General features: G+C 42.4%; 1 protein-coding gene across 1 annotated transcript in view; it reads right to left on the bottom strand.

The window, feature by feature from the left end:
* Positions 1-27,074, bottom strand: part of LOC120029421 (protein tweety homolog 2-like) — a 103,073-nt gene that overhangs the window by 17,664 nt on the left and 58,335 nt on the right. The window contains exons 7-9 of the mRNA XM_038974636.1: positions 17,305-17,525; positions 13,335-13,430; positions 6,743-6,815 (exon numbers count right to left, since the gene is read on the bottom strand). Of these exons, the coding sequence (XP_038830564.1) occupies positions 6,743-6,815; positions 13,335-13,430; positions 17,305-17,525 (390 nt within the window). The remainder of the gene's footprint in view (positions 1-6,742; positions 6,816-13,334; positions 13,431-17,304; positions 17,526-27,074) is intronic.

The raw sequence follows: 27,074 nt of genomic DNA, 5'->3' as shown, positions 1-27,074 counted from the left end.
TCACAACAACTGCAGCATCAGCAGCAACACACACACACACACACACAGTCGTGTACAGCCAACCTTGTGGGGACACACAATTCAGTCTCATTCAAAATCCTATTTTCCCTAAACCCTAGCCCGTACTCCTACCCTACCCTAACCTAAACCAAAAACCTAATCCTAACCCTAGCTCCTAACCCTTAAACTAACCCTAGCTCCTAACAGTGACCCTTAACGTCATTCTAACCCTAATCCTAAACACCCTAGAAATAGCATTTGACCTTGTGGTGACTTGGTCAACTTTTTGTTTGTTTACTATTCTTGTGGGGAGTTAAACACACACACACACACACACACACACACACACACACACACACACACACACACACACACACACACACACACACACACACACGTTTCTGGGCCTATAAGCACAAGCCTGGTTTGCTTAGGGGCAAACGGAGGTTAGGATGCTTATGTTTGGAACAAATCACAGGGGTGCTCTATGGTGTGCCACTTCCTGATTCTACACCATTCTCTTCACATTGTTTGTTCCAAGATGGTCAGATAGATTCATTCCATTCTTCCATTCCAAGGGAGGCGGGGTATCCATGATTACATGGTCAAGTGGGGCCTGATCCTAGATTTGTGAATGAAATAGTATCTACTATATAATCCTTCTCTGTGCCTGGGAGCGTGTGCGCATGCGTGTGTATCACAACCGCCCGTAATCAAATCAAACTTTATTTGTCACATGTGCCGAATACAACAAGTGTAGACCTTACCGTGAAATGCTTACTTACAAGCCCTTAACCAACAGTGCATTTCAAGAAGAGTTAAGAAAATATTTACAAAATAAACAAAAATACAAAAAAATTATTATAAAAAGTAACACAATAACATAACAATAACGAGGCTATATACAGGGGGTACTGGTACCGAGTCAGTGTGCGGGGGTACAGGTTAGTTGAGGTAATTTGTACATGTAGGTAGCGGTGAAGTGACGATGCATAGATAATAAACAGCGAGTAGCAGCAGTGTACAAACAAATGGGGGGTGTCAATGTAATAGTCTGGTGGCCATTTGATTAATTGTTCAGCAGTCTTATGGCTTGGGGGTAGAAGCTGTTAAGGAGCCTTTTGGTCCTTAACAGCTGGAGTCCCATAGGCCGGCGCATAATTGGGCCAGCACTGTCCGGGTTAGGGTTTGGCCGGGGTAGGCCGTCATTGTAAATAAGAATTTGTTCTTAACTGACTTGCTTAGTTCAATTAAAAAAATATGGTGTGACAGAGATTGTATTATTTTAACACCTCATTGAGAGGAAGCAGAGTAGGTACTGTAGATCTCATAGAAAGTTATGAGCTGCTGTATCCAGGCCTGGCTGCATGGTGTGGCCCAGTTAAATGAGCTGTGTGTGTGTGTGTGCGTGTGCGTGTGCGTGTGCGTGTATGATCAAACCCAGCCTTGAAGTCTCAACCTAAACTACAGCCTAAAATAAAACATGCAATATTGACTTGGAATCTTTCAGTTGGGTTGTAGCCTGCGTTTAGCAACTAGCCCTTTGGCTTATGCACTATGCATTTTCCATGATCCACAGCCCCAAGTCAAATCTGGGGGGAACAACAACAAACAAACTGAGAGAAAGGGAACACAACGAGCCTTAGGCATGTGGTGACTCAAACACAGCAGCATCTATTCATCTTCCTGTATTCAAACCAGAAATTCACATGCATTCAGATTCCTCAGGATATAAACAGAGATAAAGTCATATGAGCAATCGCTCTCATTTGAGATGTGATAGAATTTCAAGACCAGAATAGGACCATCATTCGTCACATAATCCCTGACAGAACATCATTGACCAGTTGGTTTTTATAAATGATGACTCATGATCTGGTTTACTGGTTACTGTAACAGCTGTTTAGCAGTAGTTATGGGGTTGAGTTATATCTAGTTAATTCACAGTTGATAGGTAGTGACGATCAAAACCTTCAGGAGAGAGAGAGACTAGTTCCCAGGAGGATAAAGGATGAAACAAGGGTAGGCACCAATATCCTTCAGATTTCAAACCTCTGGTAACTAAATGCAACCTGGTTTCTCCTCCTTTTCCTGCTGCCCTTTTCTCTCTCTAACTCTTTCTCCTCAATATCTTTTCATACCTGGTTTAATCTGATTCAAGACACAGGCATCCAATGGCACTTTTTTAGACAGCAGTAGTACTTGTCTATGTAAATGCATTATGGCTTTATGTTAACACGTTGCGGTTATGTATTCAGAGCATATATGAAGGCACATCCCTAAGGATTTCTGACGGAAAGCTATTTAATGTGATTTCTCTCAGACTCACACATGCACACAAAGACACACACACACACGCACTCTTTAAGAACACTTTCAAAGTGAGTGTGAACAATCATGGCCCCAAAGCAATTCGTCTTAGCTGTCAGCCATGGTAAGAATTGATTAGCACAGTAACAGTAACAGTTGGACATGGGCATAGACATGGTCCTGAGTTGTTTCAGAAATTGCACCCTATTCCCTACATAGTGCACAACTTTTGATCAGGGCCCATAGGGGCAAAAAATGGTCCTCTATACATAGATTTGTTTCGATGACTGTTAACAAGCTGGACAGAGTGAAGACTGCTGTATATGTAGGCTCATTATCATATCATAACTGCCAAAATAATGGAACCACTTGAGTAAATGAGGGAGACAAAGTATATTGAAAGCAGGTGCTTCCATACAGGTGTGGTTCCTGCTTAGAGTCATGTTTAAAAATGCTGGGCAGGACATTATTTTGGCTACCATGGCTATGCCCCCATAGGATGAAAATGACCCCATCCACAAGGCATGAATTCTCTCTGAATGGTTTGATGAGCATGAAAACGATGTGAACCATATGCCATGGCCCGCTCAGTCAACAAAATAGAGTTCCAGACACTTGTACAGTCGTGGCCAAAGGTTTTGAGAATGACACAAATCTACATTTTCACAAAGTCTGCTGCCTCAGTTTGTATGATGGCAATTTGCATATACTCCATAATGTTATGAAGAGTGATCAGATGAATTGCAATTAATTGCAAAGTCCCTCTTTGCCATGCAAATGAACCGAATCCCCCAAAAACATTTCCACTGCATTTTAGCCCTGCCACAAAAGGACCAGCTGACATCATGTCAGTGATTCTCTCGTAAACACAGGTGTGAGTGTTGATGAGGACAAGGCTGGAGATCACTCTGTCATGCTGATTGAGTTTGAATAACAGACTGGAAGCTTCAAAAGGAGGGTGGTGCTTGGAATCATTGTTCTTCCTCTGTCAACCACAGTTACCTGCAAGGAAACACGTGCCATTATCATTGCTTTGCACAAAAACGGCTTCACAGGCAAGGATATTGCTGCCAGTAAGATTGCACCTGAATCAACCATTTATCGGATCATCAAGAACTTCAAGGAGAGCGGTTCAATTGTTGTGAAGAAGGCTTCAGGGCGCCCAAAAAAGTCCAGCAAGCGCCAGGACCGTCTCCTAAAGTTGAATCAGCTGCGGGATCGGGGCACCACCAGTACAGAGCTTGCTCTGCATTTGCACGCACAGTGAGGCAAAGACTTTTGGAGGATGGCCTGGTGTCAAGAAGGGCACCAAAGAAGCCACTTCCTTCCAGGAAAAACATCAGGGACAGACTGATATTCTGCAAAAGGTACAGGGATTGGACTGTAGAGGACTGGGGTAAAGTCATTTTCTCTGATGAATCCCCTTTCCGAATGTTTGGGGCACCCGGAAAAAAGCTTGTCCGGAGAAGACAAGGTGAGCGCTACCATCAGTGCTGTGTCATGCCAACAGTAAAGCATCCTGAGACCATTCATGTGTGGGGTTGCTTCTCAGCCAAGGGAGTGGGCTCACTCACAATTTTGCCAAAGAACACAGCCATGAATAAAGAATGGTACCGACACATCCTCCGAGAGCAACTTCTCCCAACCATCCAGGAACAGTTTGGTGACGAACAATGCCTTTTCCAGCATGATGCATGATGAAGTGATAACTAAGTGGCTGGGGGAACAAAACATCGATATTTTGGGTCCATGGCCAGGAAACTCCCCAGACCTTAATCCCATTAAGAACTTGTGGTAAATCCTCAAGAGGCAGGTGGACAAACAAAAACCCTACAAATTCTGACAAACTCCAAGCATTGATTATGCAAGAATGGGCTGCCATCAGTCAGGATGTGTCCCAGAAGTTAATTGACAGCATGCCAGGGTGGATTGCAGAGGTCTTGAAAAAGAAGGGTCAACACTGCAAATATTGACTCTTTGCATCAACTTCATGTAATTGTCAATAAAAGCCTTTAACACTTATGAAATGCTTGTAATTATACTTCAGTATTCCATAGTAACATCTGACAAAAATATCTAAAGACACTGAAGCAGCAAACTTTGTGGAAGTTAATATTTGTGTCATTCTCAAAACTTGGCCACGACTGTCGTATCTATGCAAAGGTGCATTGAAACTGTTCTGGCTCGTAGTGGCCCAACACCCTATTAAGACACCTACATTTGAGGTTCGAAGTTTACATACTCTGAGGTTGGAGTCATTAAAACTCATTTTTCAACCACTCCACAAATTTCTTGTTAACAAACTATAGTTTTGGCAAGTCGGTGAGGACATCTACTTTGTGCATGACACAAGCCATTTTTCCAACATGTTTACAGACAGATTATTTCACTTATAATTAATTCCCTGTATCACAATTCCAGTGGGTCAGAAGTTTACATACACTAAGTTGACTGTGCCTTTAAACAGCCTGGAAAATTCCAGAAAATTATGTCATGGCTTTAGAAGCTTCTGATAGGCTAATTGACATCATTTGAGTCAATTGGAGGTGTACCTGTGAATGTATTTCAAGGCCTACCTTCAAACTCAGTGCCTCTTTGCTTGACATCATGGGAAAATCAAAAGAAATCAGCCAAGACCTCCACAATTCTGGTTCATCCTCGGGAGCAATTTCCAAACGCATGAAGGTGCCACGTTCATCTGTACAAACAATAGTACGCAAGTATAAACACCATGGGACCACACAGCCGTCATACCTCTCAGGAAGGAGAAACGTTCTGTCTTCTGGAGATGAACATACTTTGGTGCGAAATGTGCACATCAATCCCAGAAAAACAGCAAAGGACCTTGTAAAGATGCTGGAGGAAACAGGTACAAAAGTATCTATTTCCACAGTAAAACAAGTCCTATATCGACATAACCCGAAAGGCCGCTCAGCAAGGAAGAAGCCACTGCTCCAAAACTGCCATAAAAAAGCCAGATTATGGTTTGCAACTGCAAAGATTGTACTTTTTGGAGAAATGTCCTCTGGTCTGATGAAACAAAAATAGAACTGTTTGGCCATAATGAGCATCGTTATGTTTGGAGGAAAAGGGGGATGCTTGCAAGCTGAAGAACACCATCCCAACCGTGAAGCACGGGGGTGACAGCATTATATTGTGGGGGTGCTTTGCTGCAGGAAGGACTGGTGCACTTCACAAAAAAGATGGCTTCATGAGAAAGGAACATTTTGTGGATGTATTGAAGCAACATCTCCAGAAGTTAAAGCTTGGTCGCAAATGGGTCTTCCAAATGGACAATGACCCCAAGCATACTTACAAAGTTGTGGCAAAATGGCTTAAGGACAACAAAGTCAAGGTATTGGAGTGGCCATCACAAAGCCCTGACCTCAATCCCATAGAAAATATGTGGGCAGAACTGAAAAAGCGTGTGCGAGCAAGGAGTTCTACAAACCTGACTCAGTTACACCAAAATTCACCCACTGAATTTAACGTATTTGGCTAAGATGTATGTACACTTCCGACTTCAACTGTACGTTGGTATTTCCTTTATCTTTTATTAATACAATTTTTTACCCCCTTTTCTCCCCAATTGGTAGTTACAATCTGGTCTCATTGCTGCAACTCTCCAACGGGCTCAGGAGAGGTGAAGGTTTAGACATGCGTCCTCCAAATCATGACTCGCCAAGCCGCGCTACTTCTTAACACACTTGCTTATCCCGGAAGCCAGCCGCACCAATGTGTCAGAGGAAACTGACTACCGTTGTAAGCTTGCAGGCTCCCGGCACACCACAAGGAGTTGCTAGAGTGCAATGAGCAAAAGAACCCCCCCCCCCCGGCCAAACACTCCCTTAACCCGGACAACACTGGCCAATTGTACGCTGCCTAATAGAGTACCACCGTATGAGTCATAATACACATAAAAACTAGCTGTCAAACAAGAAAATGGTTCCAATCGTTATCCCACCATTCAGTTTTCCCATAGGGGATTTTAGAAACACTTAAAACAAGGTTGTAGACTCGGCTATGAAAAGCCGAGTCTACAACCACTGTGACTATTATTATTATTTGACCCTGCTGGTCATCTATGAACGTTTGAAAATCTTGGCCATGTACTGTTATAATCTCAACCCGGCACAGCCAGAAGAGGACTGGCCACCCCTCAGAGCCTGGTTCCTCGCTAGGTTTCTTCCTTGGTTCCTGCATTTCTAGGGAGTTTTTCCTAGTCACCGTTCTTCTACAGCTGCATTGCTTGCTGTTTGGTGTTTTAGGCTGGGTTTCTGTACTGCACTTTGTTACATCATCTAATGTAAAAAGGGCTTCATAAATAAATTTGATGACAAAATGTGGAAAAAGTCAAGGGGTCTGAATATTTTCTGAATGCACTGTACACGGTTCCATTTGGGACACAGGCCTTGGAGTCACAGTCACTCACCACAGCTGTGGCAAGGTCAACTCCCAGAGACGCCCAGCTCAGGATCAACGTCAGCACCCCAAACACCATCATCCTGCAGGAACACACAGAGACAGAATTGTGGGTATTATAACACTGTTAATAACACACTAGAATAACTATAACACTGGCCACAAAACATTAGAAATCTGTGGTCATCAAGGATGTGATAATCAAAGATGATGATGTCATTATCTGATTGGGCTGTCACTCTGCCTCGTCAGTCATACAACAAAAAGGTCAAAGGTCCTCTCTCTGGAGACTGAGAATGCTCTGTAGTGAACAGTGTATGAACAGGAGGAGAGATGTCAGGGTGCGTCATCTCTGTTGTCCTCCAGTCGATAACAGCCTCTTTACAAGTACATGATGCAGGCAATGGAACATTCATCCTCTCTGCTCTCTTCTAACCAGACATGCATTGCTTTCGAGCGAGTGACATCACCAATTGAACTCTGCTAGCACGCACCGCTAGCTAGCTAGCTATTTCACATCATCTACATATGCATGCAAGGGGATCAATACTCATTGGGTCCAATCATAAATTACAACAATATTTCAGAGAAAATGAAATTAGCTAGTGTTGAGTTGTCCAGCCACCTCTCTCATCACATGCAATATGAATGTGTGCAGTAGTGGTTAGGAATACGATGAGCCTATTTGTCTCTCTGATCCGTGTGTGTGAGTGTATGTCTGTGTGTGTGTGATTGTGTGTCTGTGTACGTACGTATGTATGTATGTATGTATGTGTGTGTGTGTGTGTGTGTGTGTGTGTGTGTGTGTGTGTGGTGTGCATCATTCAGGTCATAACACATTACATCTCTCCCACTAATCCAATTCACAACTTGCAGCATAATTGGCATTGTGAGTTCCCACCGCTGTACGACCCTTCTCTCTCTCACACACCCGTCCTCTCGCTTCCTGTGTTTGCATTGACGTGTGAGAAGAGAAGCCAGGGTCTTTGTCTGTCAGGACAGTTTGTGAGCACAGTCAGAATGATAAAGAAATAGTTAATTATTAACAGTAGTAGTATTATTTGTGAGTTGAGAATATGCAGCTTTGACAGCCATAAACTGTATAGCCCATGAGAAAAGTTGAATATATGTGCAATAAAATCCATAATCAAGGGTCTTCCTCAAGAGCATAACAGCGGTGTGTGTTCTCTGATTTGTGTGTGTGTGTGTGTTTGCACACGTGTGGGCTCTGGGGGGCTACACAGGCTGTGTGTGCGTATGACCTCTGGGAACTACGGTGGGTGGTTGAAGTCAGTGGTGTTGAAGGATAGGTGCCCGCTCTGCCCTACTGTACTGTAAGTGCTTAATGAGTGGTTATGTGGGTCCACTGGGCCATGGAGGCCTCAATTAATATGAGCGAGAGACAGAGTGTGTGTGTGTGTGTGTGCTCTGGGTGACCCAGTCGGCAGGAAAAATAACCCAGCGTGCCTTTATTGAACACACAACACTACACCACATCAAGCAAGCTACCATTGGCTTTTGTGCTCAGGCAGGCAGATCACTGATCTATGAGAAGGAGCAGGGACTGGGGCAGTGGCAGACGAAGCCTGGGTGATTCATTACATGCATAGACAGATACATAAACAACAAGACATAAACATAAAGCCTGATGCACACACACACCAACACAGAGAGAGGGCAGCTCTGGGTTGTGTCCTAATGGTACCCTATTCTCTATATAGTGCATAGGGATGGGCAGGCACGGTTATTTGAATATTCAAATATCTGAACGGATGTCAGTATTCAAATACTTGCAAGAGTACACATTTTTTTTAAAGAAAATCAAAGGTCCATTTTAACAATGAAATGGCTTTGTCTCAGTTAAATCAAATAATATATGTGACATTGCTACACACAAGGATATACCATGTCATTTGACATTCTTAACTTACTAAAACAACAAACTTTTGAATCTAGTTTTTATGACGTGTGCCCCACTTAATCCCCCAAATTCTCCAAGTTTCAGCATCATTGTAAAGCCCTAGTTATTTTGCTGCTTTGACAAAGTCATTTCTGAAGATTATTATTTATGTCATGTGATTAATTTACGTCTGTCCCTCATTTTAAGGTAAACCCTGTTACGTGAACTGAACTCTCGTTTTAACATGGTTAAACTATTTTAAAAATATCTAATAGTCAAATCATAGAGAAAAGCAGGTGAGCTGGTTCTACACAGCAAATTCCCCCATGTTAAATTAACACTGAAGGTGTGGACCTGTATAGATACTGAATATTGTTGAATTAACACACTGCTAAGTGTAAAGCTTTAGTTGCAATTTGAATATTTCCCAGAATGCCTTGCCTTTCGAGTGAATTGTAGAGTTACCATGACTGAATTTGTTAGTGACTGAGACATGCTCGTTGCATACATCCAGTTTCAGTACAAAGACTTCAAGTGAATATGTTATCATTATAATTTGAATATTGAAAGGCCTTGAACAGTCATTCTAATTCCTGTGTAAAATAGCCAAAAACATCACAATAATATTTCTGAGGATTGATATGCTCAATTTTTTTTGAAAATTTACATACAGGCTGAGTGGGTGGGGAGCCTATATTCATGAGCTTGCCTTGACAGACAGCTCTTTGAAACTCCTATGTAAAGAAACTTGGATGTAATGAGCAGTGTTGCAGTAAAATCATCTCAAGCAAATTTGTAGTGATACGTTTTATACCGGAGCATGCATCAAAACCGCTAAGCAGTTTACTTCGAAGCAGTGTGCCGATGCTTGTATCACTTTATCAGGCGCAAGTGATCAATAACGTCCGAAGCTTCACTTTGTTGAACAACCACCTGATTAGTTTGCTATTGGTTTCACTAGAAGACAAAAAGGCTACCCTGTGCACGCGCTACGGTGTGTGCGACGTCATCTATAATAATTTGGCTGTTCTAAATTATTTTGACCAGCAGGTGCCACTGGTGTACAATGTGTTGATCAAAGCCTCACGTAAATAACCTATTATCGACAAATTTGGCTGGAAATGCTCAATGCTTCAGGAAGCTTCATTTTCCCATCACTACAAAATTGGTGATACACAAAGCAACTCAAACATTGAAATTGCATTAATGATATATATATTTTTCTACATCTCCCGTTTGGCATGTCTCTTGTGATGCGGTTCAAAGCAGCACTGATGGATGTTTTGAATTACTTCCCCTCTTTTGTTCCATGCTGGCTGAAGACCTAGCTAGCCGGTAACTAGCTAACACTAGACACAGATGAAAGGGGAAAAATAGAAGTACCTTTGCCATAGATGAATAGGGTAAACTTAATTATATTTGCTGACACCCTACAGTCAAATGTTGGGCTTAACCTTTACTGGTTGAGTGCTTTGCTACGTCCTTAGTTTTTATTTTAATTTTATATTTTAATTTAAACTTTATTTAACTAGGCATTTAACCTGTTTAGGCCTCTCAAAGTGCTTGTGATATAAAAATGCCAAATATTCATAAACCTGCATGCACCAAGACCATGTAATTCTAATAAAATACTGTTAAATACCAATATTACATTAGCATTTACTTTCTTAGAGTATTGTGCTTTATTTTTGCTCTGATATTACAGTCATTACCAGGACACTGGTGGCAAGTTACTGTGAATATTACAGTAACGTACTTGGCACTAGCCAGAGATGGGCAAAGATACATCATTGGTATGTTGTTACAAATAGAAAATACCTTGAAGACCAATTTGTCCTTAACTACAACAACATTTTTAGTAACGGTTACAGAAACGTTTTATTGCTATGACTGTGATATGTGTTTTTTTAAATCAATCTTAGTTTAATGCACTAAGTCGATCTGGACAATATCGTCTGCTAAATGACCGAAATGTAAATGTTACATTAACGCTGCAAAGCACACTGCTGGGTATTATTCTTATTCTAAGCTCAGATAGAGTTCAGTGTGTCAAATCGGAGAGCCTGTTGTCCGGACCTCTGGCAGTCTCTATGGGGGTGCCACAGGGTTCACTTCTCGGGCTGACTCTTTTCTCTGTATATATCAATGTTGTCGCTCTTGCTGCGGGTGATTCCTTGATCCACCTCTACGCAGCCGACACCATTTTGTATACATCTGGCCCTTCTTTGGACACTGTGTTAACAAACCTCCAAACAAGCTTCAATGCCATACAACACTCCTTCCTTGGCCTCCAACTGCTCTTAAATGCTAATAAAACTAAATGCATGCTCTTCAACCAATCGCTGCCCGCACCCGCCTGCCTACTAGCATCACTACTCTGGACGGTTCTGACTTAGAATACGTGGACAACTATAAATACCTAGGTATCTGGCTAGACTGTAAACTCTCCTTTCAGACTCATATTAAGCATCTCCAATCCAAAATGAATGTCATTTACAAAATAGCCTCCAACACTCTACTCAGCAAATTGGATGCAGTCTATCACAGTGCCATCCGTTTTGTCACCAAAGCCCCATATACTACCCACCACTGCGATCTGTATGCTCTCGTTGGCTGGTCCTCGCTACATATTCGTCGCCAAACCCACTGGCTCCAGGTCATCTATAAATCTTTGCTAGGTAAAGCTCCGCCTTATCTCAGCTCACTGGTCACCATAGCAACACCCACCCGTAGCACGAGCTCCAGCAGGTATATTTCACTGGTCATCCCCAAAGCCAACACCTCCTTTGGCCGCCTTTCCTTCCAGTTCTCTGCTGCCAATGACTGGAACGAATTGCAAAAATCTCTGAAGTTGGAGACTTATATCTCCCTCACTAACTTTAAGCATCAGCTGTCAGAGCAGCTTACCGATCGCTGCAGCTGTACACAGCCCATCTGTAAATAGCCCATCCAACCAACTATCTACCTCATCCCCATATTTGTTTTAGTTTTTCTGCTCTTTTGCACACCAGTATTTCTACTTGCACATCCTCATCTGCACATCTATCACTCCAGTGTTAATTTGCTAAATTGTAATTACTTCACCACTATGGCCTATTTATTGCCTTACCTCCTTACTTCATTTGCACACGCTGTATACAGATTTTTCTATTGTGTTATTGACTGTACGCTTGTTTATTCCATGTGTAACTCCGTGTTGTTGTTTTTGTCACACTGCTTTGCTTTATCTTGGCCAGGTTGCCGTTGTAAATGAGAACTTGTTCTCAACTGGCCTACCTGGTTAAATAAAGGTCAAATAAAAAAATACAAAAAATAAAAAACCACCAGCCCCTGCCATCCCCGCCCTGCTGCATTGCGTACCGTCTCTTCTGAGTCTTGCAGGCTGCGCAGCAAACAAGTGTCCAAGTTTAAACATTGTTACAAAAAACATGTTTTTAGACTATCCGGACATCCAAAAAAACGTCATGATATTATTCGAATAGTACAATTATTTAAAATGCCCGTCCCATTATTGCACTACGTATATAGGAAATAGGGTGCCATTTGGGATGTTCTGCACAGCTAGGCCCCACAAACATAGGTGTTGTGTGCTACCTAAAGTTCTCCTCTCTCTATCCCCGGGAACCAAGAATGGGGTTGACGCCCACAAGAACCTCCGTTCACACATCATAAACCCCACAAGCAGGCCTTCACAACTGTAATTCATCTCAAATGTGTAAAACGCCTGGTGGAATGGAATGGATCGAAACTCCCCTGGGAGGCCTGACTCACTGACTCATTGAAGTGTGTGTGTGTGTTAAGGGGGTGTTGGTTGAGGATATAATATAAGCCTGGTTCTCAGCCCAAATGACTGATGGAGAGAGACAGGAAGCTATGCGCCTGGGTGAGCACGGAGCACAGAGGGACTGGATGAGTACATGCTTACTATATGCTGTGTGTGTGTGTGTGTGTGTGTGTGTGTGTGTGTGTGTATGTGTGTGTGTGTGTGTGTGTGTGTGTGTGTGTGTGGGGGGGGGGTCTGTGTGTGTGTGTGTGTGTGTGTGTGTGTGTGTGTGTGTGTGTGTGTGTGTGTGTGTGTGTGTGTGTGTGTGTGTGTGTGTGTGTGTGTGTGTGTGCACAGAGTGATGCATTACATGCCCTGTGGAATCCCTCTCACAGTACAGCAGGGGCTGGAGTACTTATGGTGGAAATCGTTATTGATGACTATAGATACTGACATGAGATGTGAGGTTGTATGTGTGTGAAGATGTACATTTAGTAATTATTTTATATTACACAGAAATTCTCTCGCTTCAACATATCCCTTCAAAAAGTTGGTTGCTCTCCTGCTTCCCTACCCTGGTTGAAACAGCTTCACACAACAAATCAAGAACTAAATAATTCAAGCTATTCCAGACCGGGCTGTGAGGAAGAAAAAAGGCTTCCCTTTTCCATTTCAGTCAAGTGCATTTGTAATTCATGTAAGTTATGTAAGACGCATAAAACAGGTCAAGTAACACTCTTGAAATTCTGTGGGGGGGGGGGGTTCTTGAAATGGCAGTTATGGCACGACTCCAAGTCAATTCAATCAACCACAAATGTATATTTCTTGGAAATGGGCATGGCAAATCTCCAAGCAGCCAATTCAATCAAGTGCATCGACAGACCAAACAATATAGTAAAGAATTGAACAGAACAGAAATAGGAGCAGTAGGCTACTCACGTGGTCAGCAGCCAGCGAGACTGCTTGGCCAGGCCCAGGCAAGCCGCCAGACAGATGACCAGATCTAGGATCAGTAGCAGCAGGTAGGTGAGCCACCTAGAGGACAGAGGGAGAATGACAGAGAGTCAGTCTGTCAGTGAGTCAGATAGACGGCGTAACAGATCTAGGATCAGTAGCAGCAGGTAGGTGAGGTACCTAGGCCCTAGACAACAGAGAGAATGACAGCGTTACAGTCACAGAAATATAACTTCCTTATCTTATCTTCATTGCCCATTCCTATGGGTATATTCAATATGGCCGCCGTTCCACCCACCAGAGAACATTGACTTGAATGAAAATACTGTTATAGTAATTCTATTTCTATGGTTACAGTAATGTGCAGAGTCAGCTGAGGGAGCAGCCAACCAAGTTTCCACCCAAATGAGAGTCAGCTGGCTGGCTCATGTCCCTAGCTTACACACGACTGGCTGACACTTAGGACCCTTTGGTTAACCCAATAGGACGCATACCGTCAGACATCACACTGGATGTCTCTGTGTATGTCAGTGGAGGATTGGTTGGACATGTGTAGGGTATTTGTGTGAGTGTATGTCAGTGTCAGACCTGGGATATAAATATGCTTTGGAGAAAGTAACTCTATTTTTGGTGGAACAAACAGTTCCGTTGGAGATAACTATTTGAATACAGATCTGAGAAAGCGACTACTTTTTTTTATATTTGAAAACAGACCTCAGGAAGTGACTACTTTTCAGAAACTATTGGATTTGCTACCTTCAACTAATGGTGGGGCTGCATCTGGAACTGCATGTTGCAGATAGAAATATAATGAATAGCGCACACACAACGTCATATAATATTTCAATTTGTCTGACAGTAGATCATATTTGATCTACACAATACATTTCTATTTCTCTGAACATTCTGTAAATTTCTATTCTCCTGAACAGGCGGCCTGTGTAGATAATCAAGTAAAACCAATCAACAAATTATATTGTGTACAGATAATTATAAATAAGTTATTCAGTGTTAAAACACAAACAAATGAACACTGACAGTGTGCAATCAACACTGAAAGTGTTGAGTCTGTGGACCCATATAGACACCAGAATAGCGTTAAATTAACACTGCTTTGTGTAAAGCATTATTCATTATTTGAGAAAATTGTAGAGGTACCACCCATGACTGTATTTGTTAAGGACAGAGACATGGTTGTTGCATTCATCCATTTTTGGATCCTATGGACTTCACCAAGTGAGATCCTAAGTGAATAATATGTTATATATAAAAATATATATATTTAACACAATACCATACGTATTTCATAAGGCTCCATTTTGAGGGCCTCGCTTTACCCTAATAAACAGGCCTGAAACTCACTTTGAACCAAAACCACACCCATCATTATCATATTTCCCAGCATGCTCTATTGCAGGTTGATTTTTTAAAATAGTTTGTTTCAATATCTATGTTTGTGCATGTATATTGATTGATTTATGAATGAATTAATCTTATGCAACACAAAGATAAATAACATACAATAAAATACATTTTCTAAACTAATCCAATCAGTTAGTTAGATTTTTTGTTTTCAAATAACTTACATTCGGTGGTAAATTCAATTGATTGGACATGGTTTGGAAAGGCACACACCTATCTATATAAGGTCCCACAGTTGACAGTGCATGTTAGAGCAAAGACCAAGCCATGAGATCAAAGTACTTGTCTGTAGAATGCAGAGACAGAATTGTGTCAAGGGACAGATCTGGGAAAGGGTACCAAAACATCTCTGCAGCATTGAAGGTCCCCAAGAACACAGTGGCCTCCATCATTCTTAAATGGAAGAAGTTTGGAACCACCAAGACTCTTCCTAGAGCTGACTGCCCGAGAAATCGGGGCCTTGGTCGATGGTCACTCTGATAGAGCTCCAGAGTTCCTCTGTGGAGATGGGAGAACCTTCCAGAAGGACAACCATCTCTGCAGCACTCCACCAATCACCCCTTTATGGTAGTGGCCAGACGGAAGCCACTCCTCCGGAAAAGGCACATGACAGCCCGCTTTGAGTTTACCAAAAGACACCTAAAGACTCTCAGACCATGAGAAACAAGATTATCTGGTCAGATGAAACCAAAATTGAGCTCTTTGGCCTGAATGCCAAGCGTCACGTCTGGAGGAAACCTGGCACCATCCCTACGGTAAAGCATGGTGGTGGCAGCATCATGCTGTGGGGATGTTTTTCAGCAGAAGCAACTGGGAGACTAGTCAGGATCGAGGGAAAGATTAATGGAGCAAAGTACAGAGAGATCCTTGATTGAAACCTGCTCCAGAACGCTCAAGACCTCCGACTGGGGCGAAGGTTCACCTTCCAACAGGACAACAACCCTAAGCACACAGCCAAGATAACGAAGGAGTGGCTTTGGGACAAGTCTCTGAATATCCTTGAGTGGCCCAGCCAGCGACGGGACATGAACCCGATCTAACATCTCTGGAGAGACGTGAAAATAGATGTGCAGCGTTACTCCCCATCCAACCTGACAGAGCTTGAGAGGATTTGTAGAGAAGAATGGGAGAAACTCCCCAAATACAGGTGTGCCAAGCTTGTAGGGTCATACCCAAGAAGACTCGAGGCTGTAATTGTTGCCAAAGGTGCTTCAACAAAGTACTGAGTAAAGGGTCTGAATACTTATTTACATAAGGTATTTCTGTTTTCTGTTTTTTGTTTTTAATAAATGTCCAAAAAGTTATATGAACCTGTTTTTAGCTTTTCATTATAGGGTCTTGTGTGTAGATTGATGAGAGAAAAAAACAATTGAATCCATTTCAGAATAAGGCTGTAACGTAACAAAATGTAGAAAAAGTCAAGGTGTCTGAATACTTTCGAATGCACCGTATATTCAAATACCTTCAAATATTATAGTTTTTCTGAGACCTGTATTTGAATATCAAAGGAAATAGTTGCCTTTAGTTGATTCTCTATATTTGACTACCTTGAGTAGTTGAAAAGTTGGTATTTTCAAATAAACTACAAAATACAACTATTTTCTGCTGAGGTCTGGTCAGTTTAGGAATGGACATGGTATAGGCTGTATGTGAGTGAGCGCGTGTGTGACTGTGTGTGTGTGTCAGTGTATGAATAGACATGGAGTAGGCTATTTGTGTGCTTGATGTCTTTACTTTTTGCTGACGATGTGTGTTCTGTGCCCTCATCTGAAGGCATCTGCTCCAGTCAGAACAGAATAGAAGCAGTGCTATAATTGTGGTCAGTGGTCTCTGGCTTTAGGAACAGATGTAGGAACAGATCCAGTCCAGATGATTTAATAATGGATGAGCTCAAATCCATTCGCATGAATATTTCATTCTCTGAAAACTATGGCTATGTCCCCCCAACCCTACCCCATCTTATGTCCATTACTCTCTCCCTTCCTTCTCTCTCTCTCAGTCTCTTTCTGTTTCTCTCTGTCTTCCTTCTCTCACTCTCCTCCCCTCTCTCTCTCTCTCTCTCTCTCTCTCTCCATCACTCCTCTTTCACTCTCTGTCTGTCTCTCATATCGCAGTCTCCCTCTCTCCTCAATCTCTTCCCCCCCTCTCTTCTCTTAGCATTCAAGAGGGTACAATATAAGCAGGATGTAGGACCATGTGCCTGGTGCCTGTTGTCTCTCCAGTGATCACTCTTACTGTGTGCATCTCAGCCAAATTTCGCTGAACACCATCACAGGGTAATAACTCACTGAACGTGAAGGCTCTCAGCTGGTCTATGTTTTCATCTGAACTCAATAAGGTCGTATTATTGTTGTGCAAACATTGTAAAAACTATCTGAACATGCAGAGCACATGGTGAGATGGGTTACTGATAAGAGGTAGCCATTCATTAACTCACACACATGCACACAAACACTTACACACGCCCAAAAGCACGCACACAAACATGCACATATACACACACGGTCTATATGTGGTTTTGTCTGGTCTATACCTGTAGTACTCTACGTATGCGGTTTGGTCTGCGATAGCGGCCAGGTCTACTTTAGCCGTGTCCCAGTCAGGAAGGCCCAACAGCTGTTTGATGACATTGTCAGCCATCTGCTGCATGAAGCGTAGGGTCTGTACGTAGTCTCCCCGCGTAGCGAAGATCTCATCCAGCCTCGCCAGGTGCTGCTTCAGACCACTCTCCATGCTACCCATGGTGTTAGTCACCTAGAGGAGATGAGGAGAGAGGGAGAGGAGGAGAGGCAAGGAGGAGAGGAGAAGGAGAAGAGGAGGAGGAGAAGGAGAAGAGGAGGATAAGTGTGAGTACACACAGAATACTCCATTAACTTCCATATGAATAACAAGAGTTAGATTGCATTCTAAATGACACTGTATTCTCTATTTGGTGCACTACTTTTGACCACGGCCCATAGCGGATTTAGGTGAGTACTACAGGGCAGGCTTGACAATGGGCCTTAGTGGTCTTCAGTGCAAGACCTTCGTAAAAGGCATCTAGCAGATCCACGAACACTAATATAATTTCAGATATATCTTAAATGACCACGTTTTCACAAATTTGATGATATAATCGCCAAGCCCATTCAAAAGATTAGGGGACAGGACCCGAAAGTATGACGTAGGACAATATCACTTGCACAGGGTATTCAGTAGACGTTGGTTCTCCAGGGATGACTTCGTTCTGTTATTCTGGGGTCACCATGGTGGTATATTTTCTCATTTAATTCTAGGCTAATGTAAAAATAAACACTACACGGGTTTCTACATAATTAAACAGCATAATCATACTGCTGCAAATTAGGCTTAGCAACCAGGGCAACAGCCTCCTTGAAACAAACAACTAAACAAACAAGAGAATTATAAACTTCCTCCTACTCACATTTTTCTGTGACACTCTTAGTTACACAAACTTTGCCAAATACACATAACATGAAAGGAGTACCAATACTGCATCCAAAATGGCACCCTATTCCCTATTATATACCACTATTACTGACCAGGGCCCATAGGTCTCTGGTCAAAAGTAATGCACATACAGTGCTATTTAATTGGGACACAACCCCAATGTGGACAGGATTACACTATCACTTCGCTTCCCACTTAATTACAACATAGTTCCAGGGAGAGGGTTGTTGACTGGGAAATGTTTTTCAGAGTCAGTGACATCTTGGTATTTGATAATTAAAAGGGGCAATAAAAACTTCCATTTAGCCCTAGGTACTTGGCATTCAGCAGGCGTACAGACCACTCATATTGTTTATGTGTTTGTAGAGGTGGGGACAGCGATGTGGTTTGGTTCTGGGGGTCTGCTGGGTGGAATTTATGAGTTAGTTTGGTATTCAATATGTGTATGTGGACTCCTCGCTCACTAGATTGCCTTTGGCTATAGGGAGAGCAGGAGGGAGGGGGGAGAATGTGGTAGAGAGAAAGAGCGAGAGGAATTAAGAAATAAAGGGAATTAAGATTGAGAGAGAGACAGAAAGGGAGAGTCAGAAAGAAAGAGAGTATCTGAGAGGGCGAAAGAAAGAAAGTGAGAGGGAGAGTAAGAAAGAAAGAAAGTGAAAGAGAGAGAAAGAAAGAGAAAGTGAAAGAGATGAGGAACCAGGGGAAGAAGATAAAGCTAGTCAGAGGGTTGGTTTAGAGAGTTGAGGTGACATGCAAAGGTTTTTGGATGGAATTGGCAAATACGGAACAAACACATTACGCTACAATGATTGTGACAGTGCCACCAAGGCCTAATGTACCACAGTCACTTGTACTAGGCAGCCTGGCTGGCTGTCTTCGTGCCCTACAGAAACAGAATATGCAAACCAAATGGCACCCTATTCCCTAATTAGTGCACTACTTTTGACCAGGGCCCATATGGCTAGGGTATAGGGTGCCATTTGGGAGGCAGACCGAAAGACAGAGTTTAGCAACAACATTACGTCTGGTGTGCTACTGTTATCTGATCCACTACCTCATTTCCACGGCTTTATTTCAACTCCTCAAAACCGGGAGATGAAATCATTGCTGGGAAAGCATGTATCTGAGCTCTGTGGGACTGCATGGGAATGTTATCTGTAGAGCCTAGGGAGTCACTGGATCCCGTTGGTTGCCTGTATCGATTCGTCTGATCCTCATCATCGCATTGCTTCAACTGATCCTGTAGATATGGCTGTGGCTCTGCTGTTATCATCCATCCACTATGGGTATGTCACAAAAGTAGTGCACTATGTACGGAATTAGGGTGCTATTTGGAATGTGCCCTATGTTTTCATAGCCTGTTGGACAGTGTATAGTCAATCCATCCAATCACACACACTTGAGTTTCTCTCAATAGACAATTTCTCACAAAATATTGGGCGTTATGGCAAAACTGACCTAAATAACTTGTAGACCTGCAATGCAACTCCATATGATTCAAGGTTGCTGCATTCACGTCAGGGGAACATAGCAGGGGTGAAACTTAGGTGCAACTCCATACAATATATGTGGCTCTGTTCACGCCAGGAGAACTGAGCAGGAGTTAACGAATTCGGTCAAACTCCACACGATTATTGCATTTCCGTTATCATGTGTTGCACTTGCATTCCGCAGCATATATTAATCACATGATCATGCATAGTACTGATGTCAAGCGGAATAAACCAAGGACACAGATGGTTCCTGTTGTTGTGAGACTCTCTGGTGTTTACAGAACAACTGGTGCTGTGAGATTGGGATATCAGGATTCAAGGATGCTCCTGCTCAAACTACCTCTCTGCTCGATGGAGAAGAGGAGGAAAGGAAGGGAGGAGGAGAGGAGAAGAGGAGGGTTCCTTCAATTAAATTTGAATGGATGAGCTCAGGCATTAAATGGATCATGGCTCTAAAGTGCTGCAGCCGTCCTGCCACCCAAAGATGGATTTCTCCTCCATTGGTTAAATTGGGTTCATAAAATCTTGAAAAAACACAGCAATGTGATGGTGACCACAGCTGACGTTTTATATCTCAGAATAGATAGTATTTCCTGACGGAGGGGTTAAGAGACATTTTGGTTTGTGGGTTCGAAAGAAGAAAGAATATGAAAGTGACAAAATCTTTCATCAGAAAAAAAGATGATTGACATTGAATGATTGACACAAATAGAAAGGAGGTTATGATTATATCCACAGAATGGTTGTCTATGGTGGATATTGTGGGGAACGATTTGAAAGCTATTGTAGGTCTAAATTCCACAAAGAAACCAGAATTGACTTTTTATGGCATAAGACATTGAAAGTATAAGTGGAGGAGAGGAAGGAAAGAGAAAGGCTTAGCAAAAAGAAACAACCTTTTGCATGATGCTAGAAGTTTCACTTCACTTAAAACATACTTCAAAGCACATGTCTGAATAGGGAAGTCAGTGTTGCTCATTTTTTTATTTCGCCTTTATTTAACCAGGTAGGAAAGTTGAGAACAAGCTCTCATTTGCAACTGAGACCTGGCCAAGATGAAGCAAAGCAGTTCGACACATACAACAACAGAGTTACACATGGAATAAACAAACATACAGTCAATAATACAGTAGAAAAAATAAAAAGTTATATACAGTGTGTGCAAATGAGGTAAGATAAGGGAGGTAAGGCAATAAATAGGCCATGGTGGGGAAGTAATTACAATATAGCAATTAGACACTGGAATGGCATTGGTGCAGAAGATGAATGTGCAAGTCGAGATACTGGGGTGCAAAGGAGCAAGATAAATAAATAAATACAGTATGGGGATGAGGTCGTTGGATGGGCTGTTTACAGATGGGCTATGTACAGGTGCAGTAATCTGTGAGCTGCTCTGACAGCTGGTGCTTAAAGCTAGTGAGGGAGATATGGGTCTCCAGCTTCAGTGATTTTTGCAGTTCGTTCCAGTCATTGGCAGCAGAGAACTGGAAGGAAAGGCGGCCAAAGCAGGAATTGGCTTTGGGGGTGACCAGTGAGATATACCTGCTGGAGCGCGTGCTACAGGTGGGTGCTGCTATGGTGACCAGTGAGCTGAGATAAGGTGGGGCTTTATCTAGCAGAGACTTGTAGATGACCTGGAGCCAGTGGGTTTGGCGACGAGTATGAAGCGATGGCCAGCCAACGAGAGCGTACAGGTCGCAGTGGTGGGTAATATATGGGGCTTTGGTGACAAAACGGATGGGGCTGTGATAGACTGCATCCAATTTGTTGAGTAGAGTGTAGGAGGCTATTTTATAGATGACATCGCTGAAGTCGAGGATCGGTATGTTTGGCAGCATGAGTGAAGGATGCTTTGTTGCAAAAAAGGAAGCCAATTCTAGTTGTAATTTTGAATTGGAGATGCTTAATGTGAGTCTGGAAGGAGAGTTTACAGTCTAGCCAGACACCTAGGTATTTGTAGTTGTCCACATAATCTAAGTCAGAACCGTCCAGAGTAGTGATGCTGATTAGTCATATTACAGCTGTATTTCTACAAGACTAACAGTACACAACAACTATGCTCTTACATATCCAGACCTTTACCCTAGACTTAACCAATTCCTATCTCTTCACCTGTAGATAACCCTTAACCTTACTGTAAAATGTGCCGATAGGAATAGAATATCTACTTCTTAAAATTATCTGATGCTCTAGTATCATCCAAATCAATTTGAATCAAATAACATTTTATTGGTCTCGTACACATATTTTGCCAATGTTATTGCAGGTGCAGCGAAATGCTTATGTTTCTAGCTACAACAGTGCAGTAATTAATACCTAACAATACAAAACAAATCCCATAAATAAAAAGAAAGAAATATCAGAACAAGTAATGTCAGATACCGGAATACAGTATGGACAGTACATTAAAAGAAAAGATGTGTACAGCAGCAGTTATATAGGATGAGCCTTGACTAGAGTACAGTATATACATACGAAGTCGGTAAAACGGTCTGTAAACATTATTAAGTGACCAGTGGTCAATGACTATATGTACAGTGAAATCGGAAAATATTCAGATCCACCGTAGGGATGGTGTCAAGTTTCCTCCAGGCGCGATGCTTGGCATTCAGGCCAAAGAGCTAAATCATGGTTTCATCAGACCAGAGATTCTTGTTTCTCATGGTCTGAGTCCTTTAGATGCCTTTTGGCAAACTCCAAGCGGGCTGTCATGTGCCTTTTACTGAGAAGTGGCTTCCGTCTGGCCACTACCATAAAGTCCTGATTGGTGGAGTGCTGCAGAGCTGGTTGTCCTTCTTGTCCTCCATCTCCACAGAGGAACTCTGGAGCTCTGTCAGAGCGACCATCGGGTTCTTGGTCACCTCCCTGACCAAGGCCCTTCTCACCCGATTGCTCAGTTTGGCCTGGCGGCCAGCTCTAGGAAGAGTCTTGGTGGATCCAAACTTCTTCCATTTAAACTTCTTAAGGATCGGCGTTCCGTCAACCGGACAGTTGTAAATCATGCAGCGCATTATATCAAGATCGCAGATTTTAGAGAAACAACAAATGTCGGTACATATAAGTGTCTTATATCGGCTGAAAGCTTAAATTCTTGTTAATATAACTGCACTGTCCAATTTACAGTAGCTATTACTATGAAAAAATGCCATGCTATTGTTTGAGGAGAGCTCCTAACAACAAAACACTTTTTTCATCGCGATAGGTTGGAGAAATTCATCTCTGAAGGTGAAATGTGTACTTACATTCTGAAATCTTGCTTTGATTTATCATCCAAATGATCCCAGAGATAACATGAAGTGTTGTTTTGTTAGATAAAATCCTTTTACATATCCTAAAAAGGTCCATATAGCATGCACGATCGATTTTGTATTTCCACTCGTTCTATTTGTAAAGAAAGGAATCTGTGACAATCTCACCCTAAATGTTGTTTCAACAAGTCAAATCACGTTCGTATGTATTTCTCAGAGATCCTAGAAGGTAACAAGACTTCACTATATCATTAAGGGTGTAGTAAATCCTATAGGACACCATATTTGGTCAGAGAGCGACACATTCATGGCACGCCGATGACACGGGCGGCCATCACTTGAACGACTGTATCTTTGTCAAATAAGCAACAATCGGGGTAAACAAAGCTAGCTAGATAGCCAATGAGCTGGGCTTTACGGGAGTATCCGGAAACCATGTATAAGTTGTAAAATGTAGCTACTAACCTTGTACGACAGCATGCCTTTTCATTTTGGACAAAAATTATAATGATATTCTGAGTTATGAAGTTATGAAAACTGGTTGTTTTGCAAATGTTGAACTTATAATATGGCTACTAATACTTGGAAAGCTAAATCAAAGTCCAAGTATACAGATTTGACGATATTCTTGCAGAAAAATGTAATATGAATGTGAACGTCTCCTTCACGATTTGCCCAACTGTACCTGGGGACTTCACAGTAAAAGTCTTGTAGTTCACTCATACTTCAAGTTATCCATCTGAAACTTTGCACATACACTGCTGATATCTTCTGGACACTATCATAATTACAAATAGAGTGATGGCTAGAACTGTGACCTTTCTCTTGCATTTCAAAGATGGTGGTAGAAAAAGACTGGTTGTTTTTTTCTTTGTATTTTCTTCTACCAGATCTATTATGTTAAATTCTCCTACATTCAATTCACATTTCCAAACTTCAAAGTGTTTCCTTTCAAATGGTACCATGACTATTAAATGCTGCAGAATTGTTTTGGTACCCTTCCCCAGATCTGTGCCTTAACACAATCCTGTCTCGGAGCTCTACGGACAATTCCTTTGACCTTATGGCTTGGTTTTTGCTCTGACATGCACTGTCATATGTGGGACCTTATATAGACAGGTGTGTGCCTTTCCAAATCATGTCCAATCAATTGAATTTACCACAGGTGGACTCCAATCAAGTTGTAGAAACATCTCAAGGATGATCAACGGAAACAGGATTAACCTGAGCTCAATTTCGAGTCTCATAGCAAAGGGTCTGAATATTTACGTAAATAAGGTATTTCTGTTTTTATATATATATATATATAAATTAGCAAACATTTCTAAAAAAATGTTTTTGCTTTGTCATTATGTGGTATTCTGTGTAGATTGATGAAGACAACTTTTTATTAATACATTTTAGAACAAGGCTGTAACGTAACAAAATGTGGAAAACGTCAAGGGGTCTGAATACTTTCCGAATACACTGTACATAGAGCAGCAGTCTAACTTGCAGGGTAGAGTACCGGGTGGTAGCCGGCTAGTAACAGTGACTAAGTTCAAGGCAGGGTACTGGGAGGAGGCTGGCTAGTGCTGACTATTTAACAGTCTGATGGTCTGGTGCAACTGTACTTTCTCAGCCTTCTAGATGGTAGCGTGGTGAACAGGCCGTGGCTCAGGTGGCTGAGGTCCTTGATCTTCTTGGCCTTCCTGTGACACTGGGTGCTGTAGATGTCCTGGAGGGCAGGCAGTGTGCCCCCTGTGATGCTTCGGGCTGACCGCAATTGCAGACAGTGCAATTGTCATACCAGGCAAAACAGCCCAACAGGATGCTCTTAATGGTGCAACTGTAGAAGTTTGTGAGGGTCTTAGGGACCAAGCCAATGTCTTCAGCCTCCTGAGGTTGAAGAGGCGCTGATGCACCTTCTTCACCACACTGTCTGTGTGGATGGACCATTTCAGGTTCCCAGTGATGTCCACGCCGATGAACTCTAAGCTTGTCACCTTCTTCACTGTGGCCCTGTTGATGTGGATGTGCTCTCTCTGCTGTCTCCTGAAGTCCACGATCAGCTCCTTTGTTTTGTTGACGTTGAGGGAGAGGTTCTTTTCTTGGCACCACTCCGCCAGGGCCCTCCTCCCTGTAGGCTGTCTCGTGATTGCATCATCCATAGATCTGTTGGGGTGGTATGCAAATTGTAGTGGGTCTAGTGTATCGGGTAAGTGGAGGTGATAATGATCCTTACCTAGCCTCTTAAAGCACTTCAAGATGACAGCAGTGAGTGCTATGAGGCGATAGTAATTTAGTTCAGTTACCTTTGCTTTCTTCGGGTACAGGAACAATGGTTGAGATCTTGAAGCAAGTGGGGACAGCAGACTGGGATAGGGCGAGATTGAATATGTCCATAAACATTGCAGCCAGCTGGTCTACACTTGCTCTGAGGACGCGGCTAGGAATGCAGTATGGGCCGGCAGCCCTGTGAGGGTTAACACGCTTAAATGTCTTACTTACCTCGGCCCCTGAGAACAAGAGCTCACAGGCCTAGTGAGCGGTGGTGGCCTGTATCGGCAGCACTGTGTTTTTCTCGAAGCGGGTAAAGAAGGTATTTAGCTTGTCCGGGAGCAAGGTGTCGGTGTCCGTGACGTGGCTGGTAAATACCGCAAAGTTGGCCTGGAGCTAGAAATAGGGCGACTATGTACACTACCGGTCAAAAGTTTTAGAACACCTACTCATTCAAGAGTTTTTCTTTATTTTTACTATTTATACATTGTAGAAAAATAGTGAAGACATCAAAACTATGAAATAACATATATGGAATCATGTAATAACCAAAAAAGTGTTAAACAAATAAATTCTTCAAAGTTGCCACCCTTTGCCTTGATGACAGCTTTGCACACTCTTGGCATTCTCTCAACCAGCTTCATGAGGTAGTCACCTGGAACGCATTTCAATTAACAGGTGTGCCTTCTTAAAAGTTAATTTGTGGAATTTCTTTACTTCTTAATGCGTTTGAGCCAATCAGTTGTATTGTGACAAGGTAGGGTTGGTATACTGAAGATAGCCCTATATGGTAAAAAAACAAGTCCATATTATGGCAAGAACAGCTCAAATAAGCAAAGAGAAATGACAGTCCATCATTACTTTAAGACATGAAGGTCAGTCAATACGGAAAATATCAATAACTTTGAAAGTTTCTTCAAGTGCAGTTGCAAAAACCATCAAGCAATATGATGAAACTGGTTCTCATGAGGACCACCACATGAATGGAAGACCCAGAGTTAGCCCAAATAAATGCTTCACAGAGTTCAAGTAATAGACATCTCAACATCAACTGTTCAGAGGAGACTGTGTGAATCAGGCCTTCATGGTTGAATTTCTGCAAAGAAACCACTACTAAAGGACACCAATAATAAGAAGAGACTTGCTTGGGCCAAGAAACATGAGCAATGGACATTAGACCGGTGAAAATTTGTCCTTTGGTCTGGAGTCCAAATTGGAGATTTTTGGTTTCAACTGCCGTGTCTTTGTGAGACGCGGTGTGGGTGAACGGATGATCTCCGCATGTGAATTTCCCACCGTAAAGCATGGAGGAGGAGGTGTTATGGTGTGGGAGTGCTTTGCTGGTGACACTGTCTGTGATTTCTTTAGAATTCTAGCCACACTTAACCAGCTTGGCTACCACAGCATTCTGCAGCGATACGCCATCCCATCTGGTTTGGGCTTAGTGGGACTATCATTTGTTTTTCAACAGAACAATGAGCCAACACACCTCCTGTTTGTGTAATCGGTATTTTACCAAGAAGGAGAGTGATGGAGTGCTGCATCAGATGACCTGGCATCCACAATCCCCTGACCTCAACCAAATTGAGATGGTTTGAGATGAGTCGGACCGCAGAGTGAAGGAAAAGTAGCCAACAAGTGCTTAGCATATGTGGGAACTCCTTCAAGACTGTTGGAAAAGCATTCCAGGTGAAGCTGGTTGAGAGAATGCCAAGTGTGTGCAAAGCTGTCATCAAGGCAAAGGGTGGCTATTTGAAGAATCTCAAATATAATATTTATTTTTTGGTTACAACATGAATCCATATGCGCTATTTCATAGTTTTGATGTCTTCACTATTATTCTACAATGTAGA

Source organism: Salvelinus namaycush, chromosome 35, assembly GCF_016432855.1.
Source record: "Salvelinus namaycush isolate Seneca chromosome 35, SaNama_1.0, whole genome shotgun sequence".
Classification (NCBI taxonomy): Eukaryota; Metazoa; Chordata; class Actinopteri; order Salmoniformes; family Salmonidae; genus Salvelinus; species Salvelinus namaycush.
Note: the sequence above shows the minus strand (reverse complement) of the source record. Positions and strands in the feature narration are given on the sequence as shown.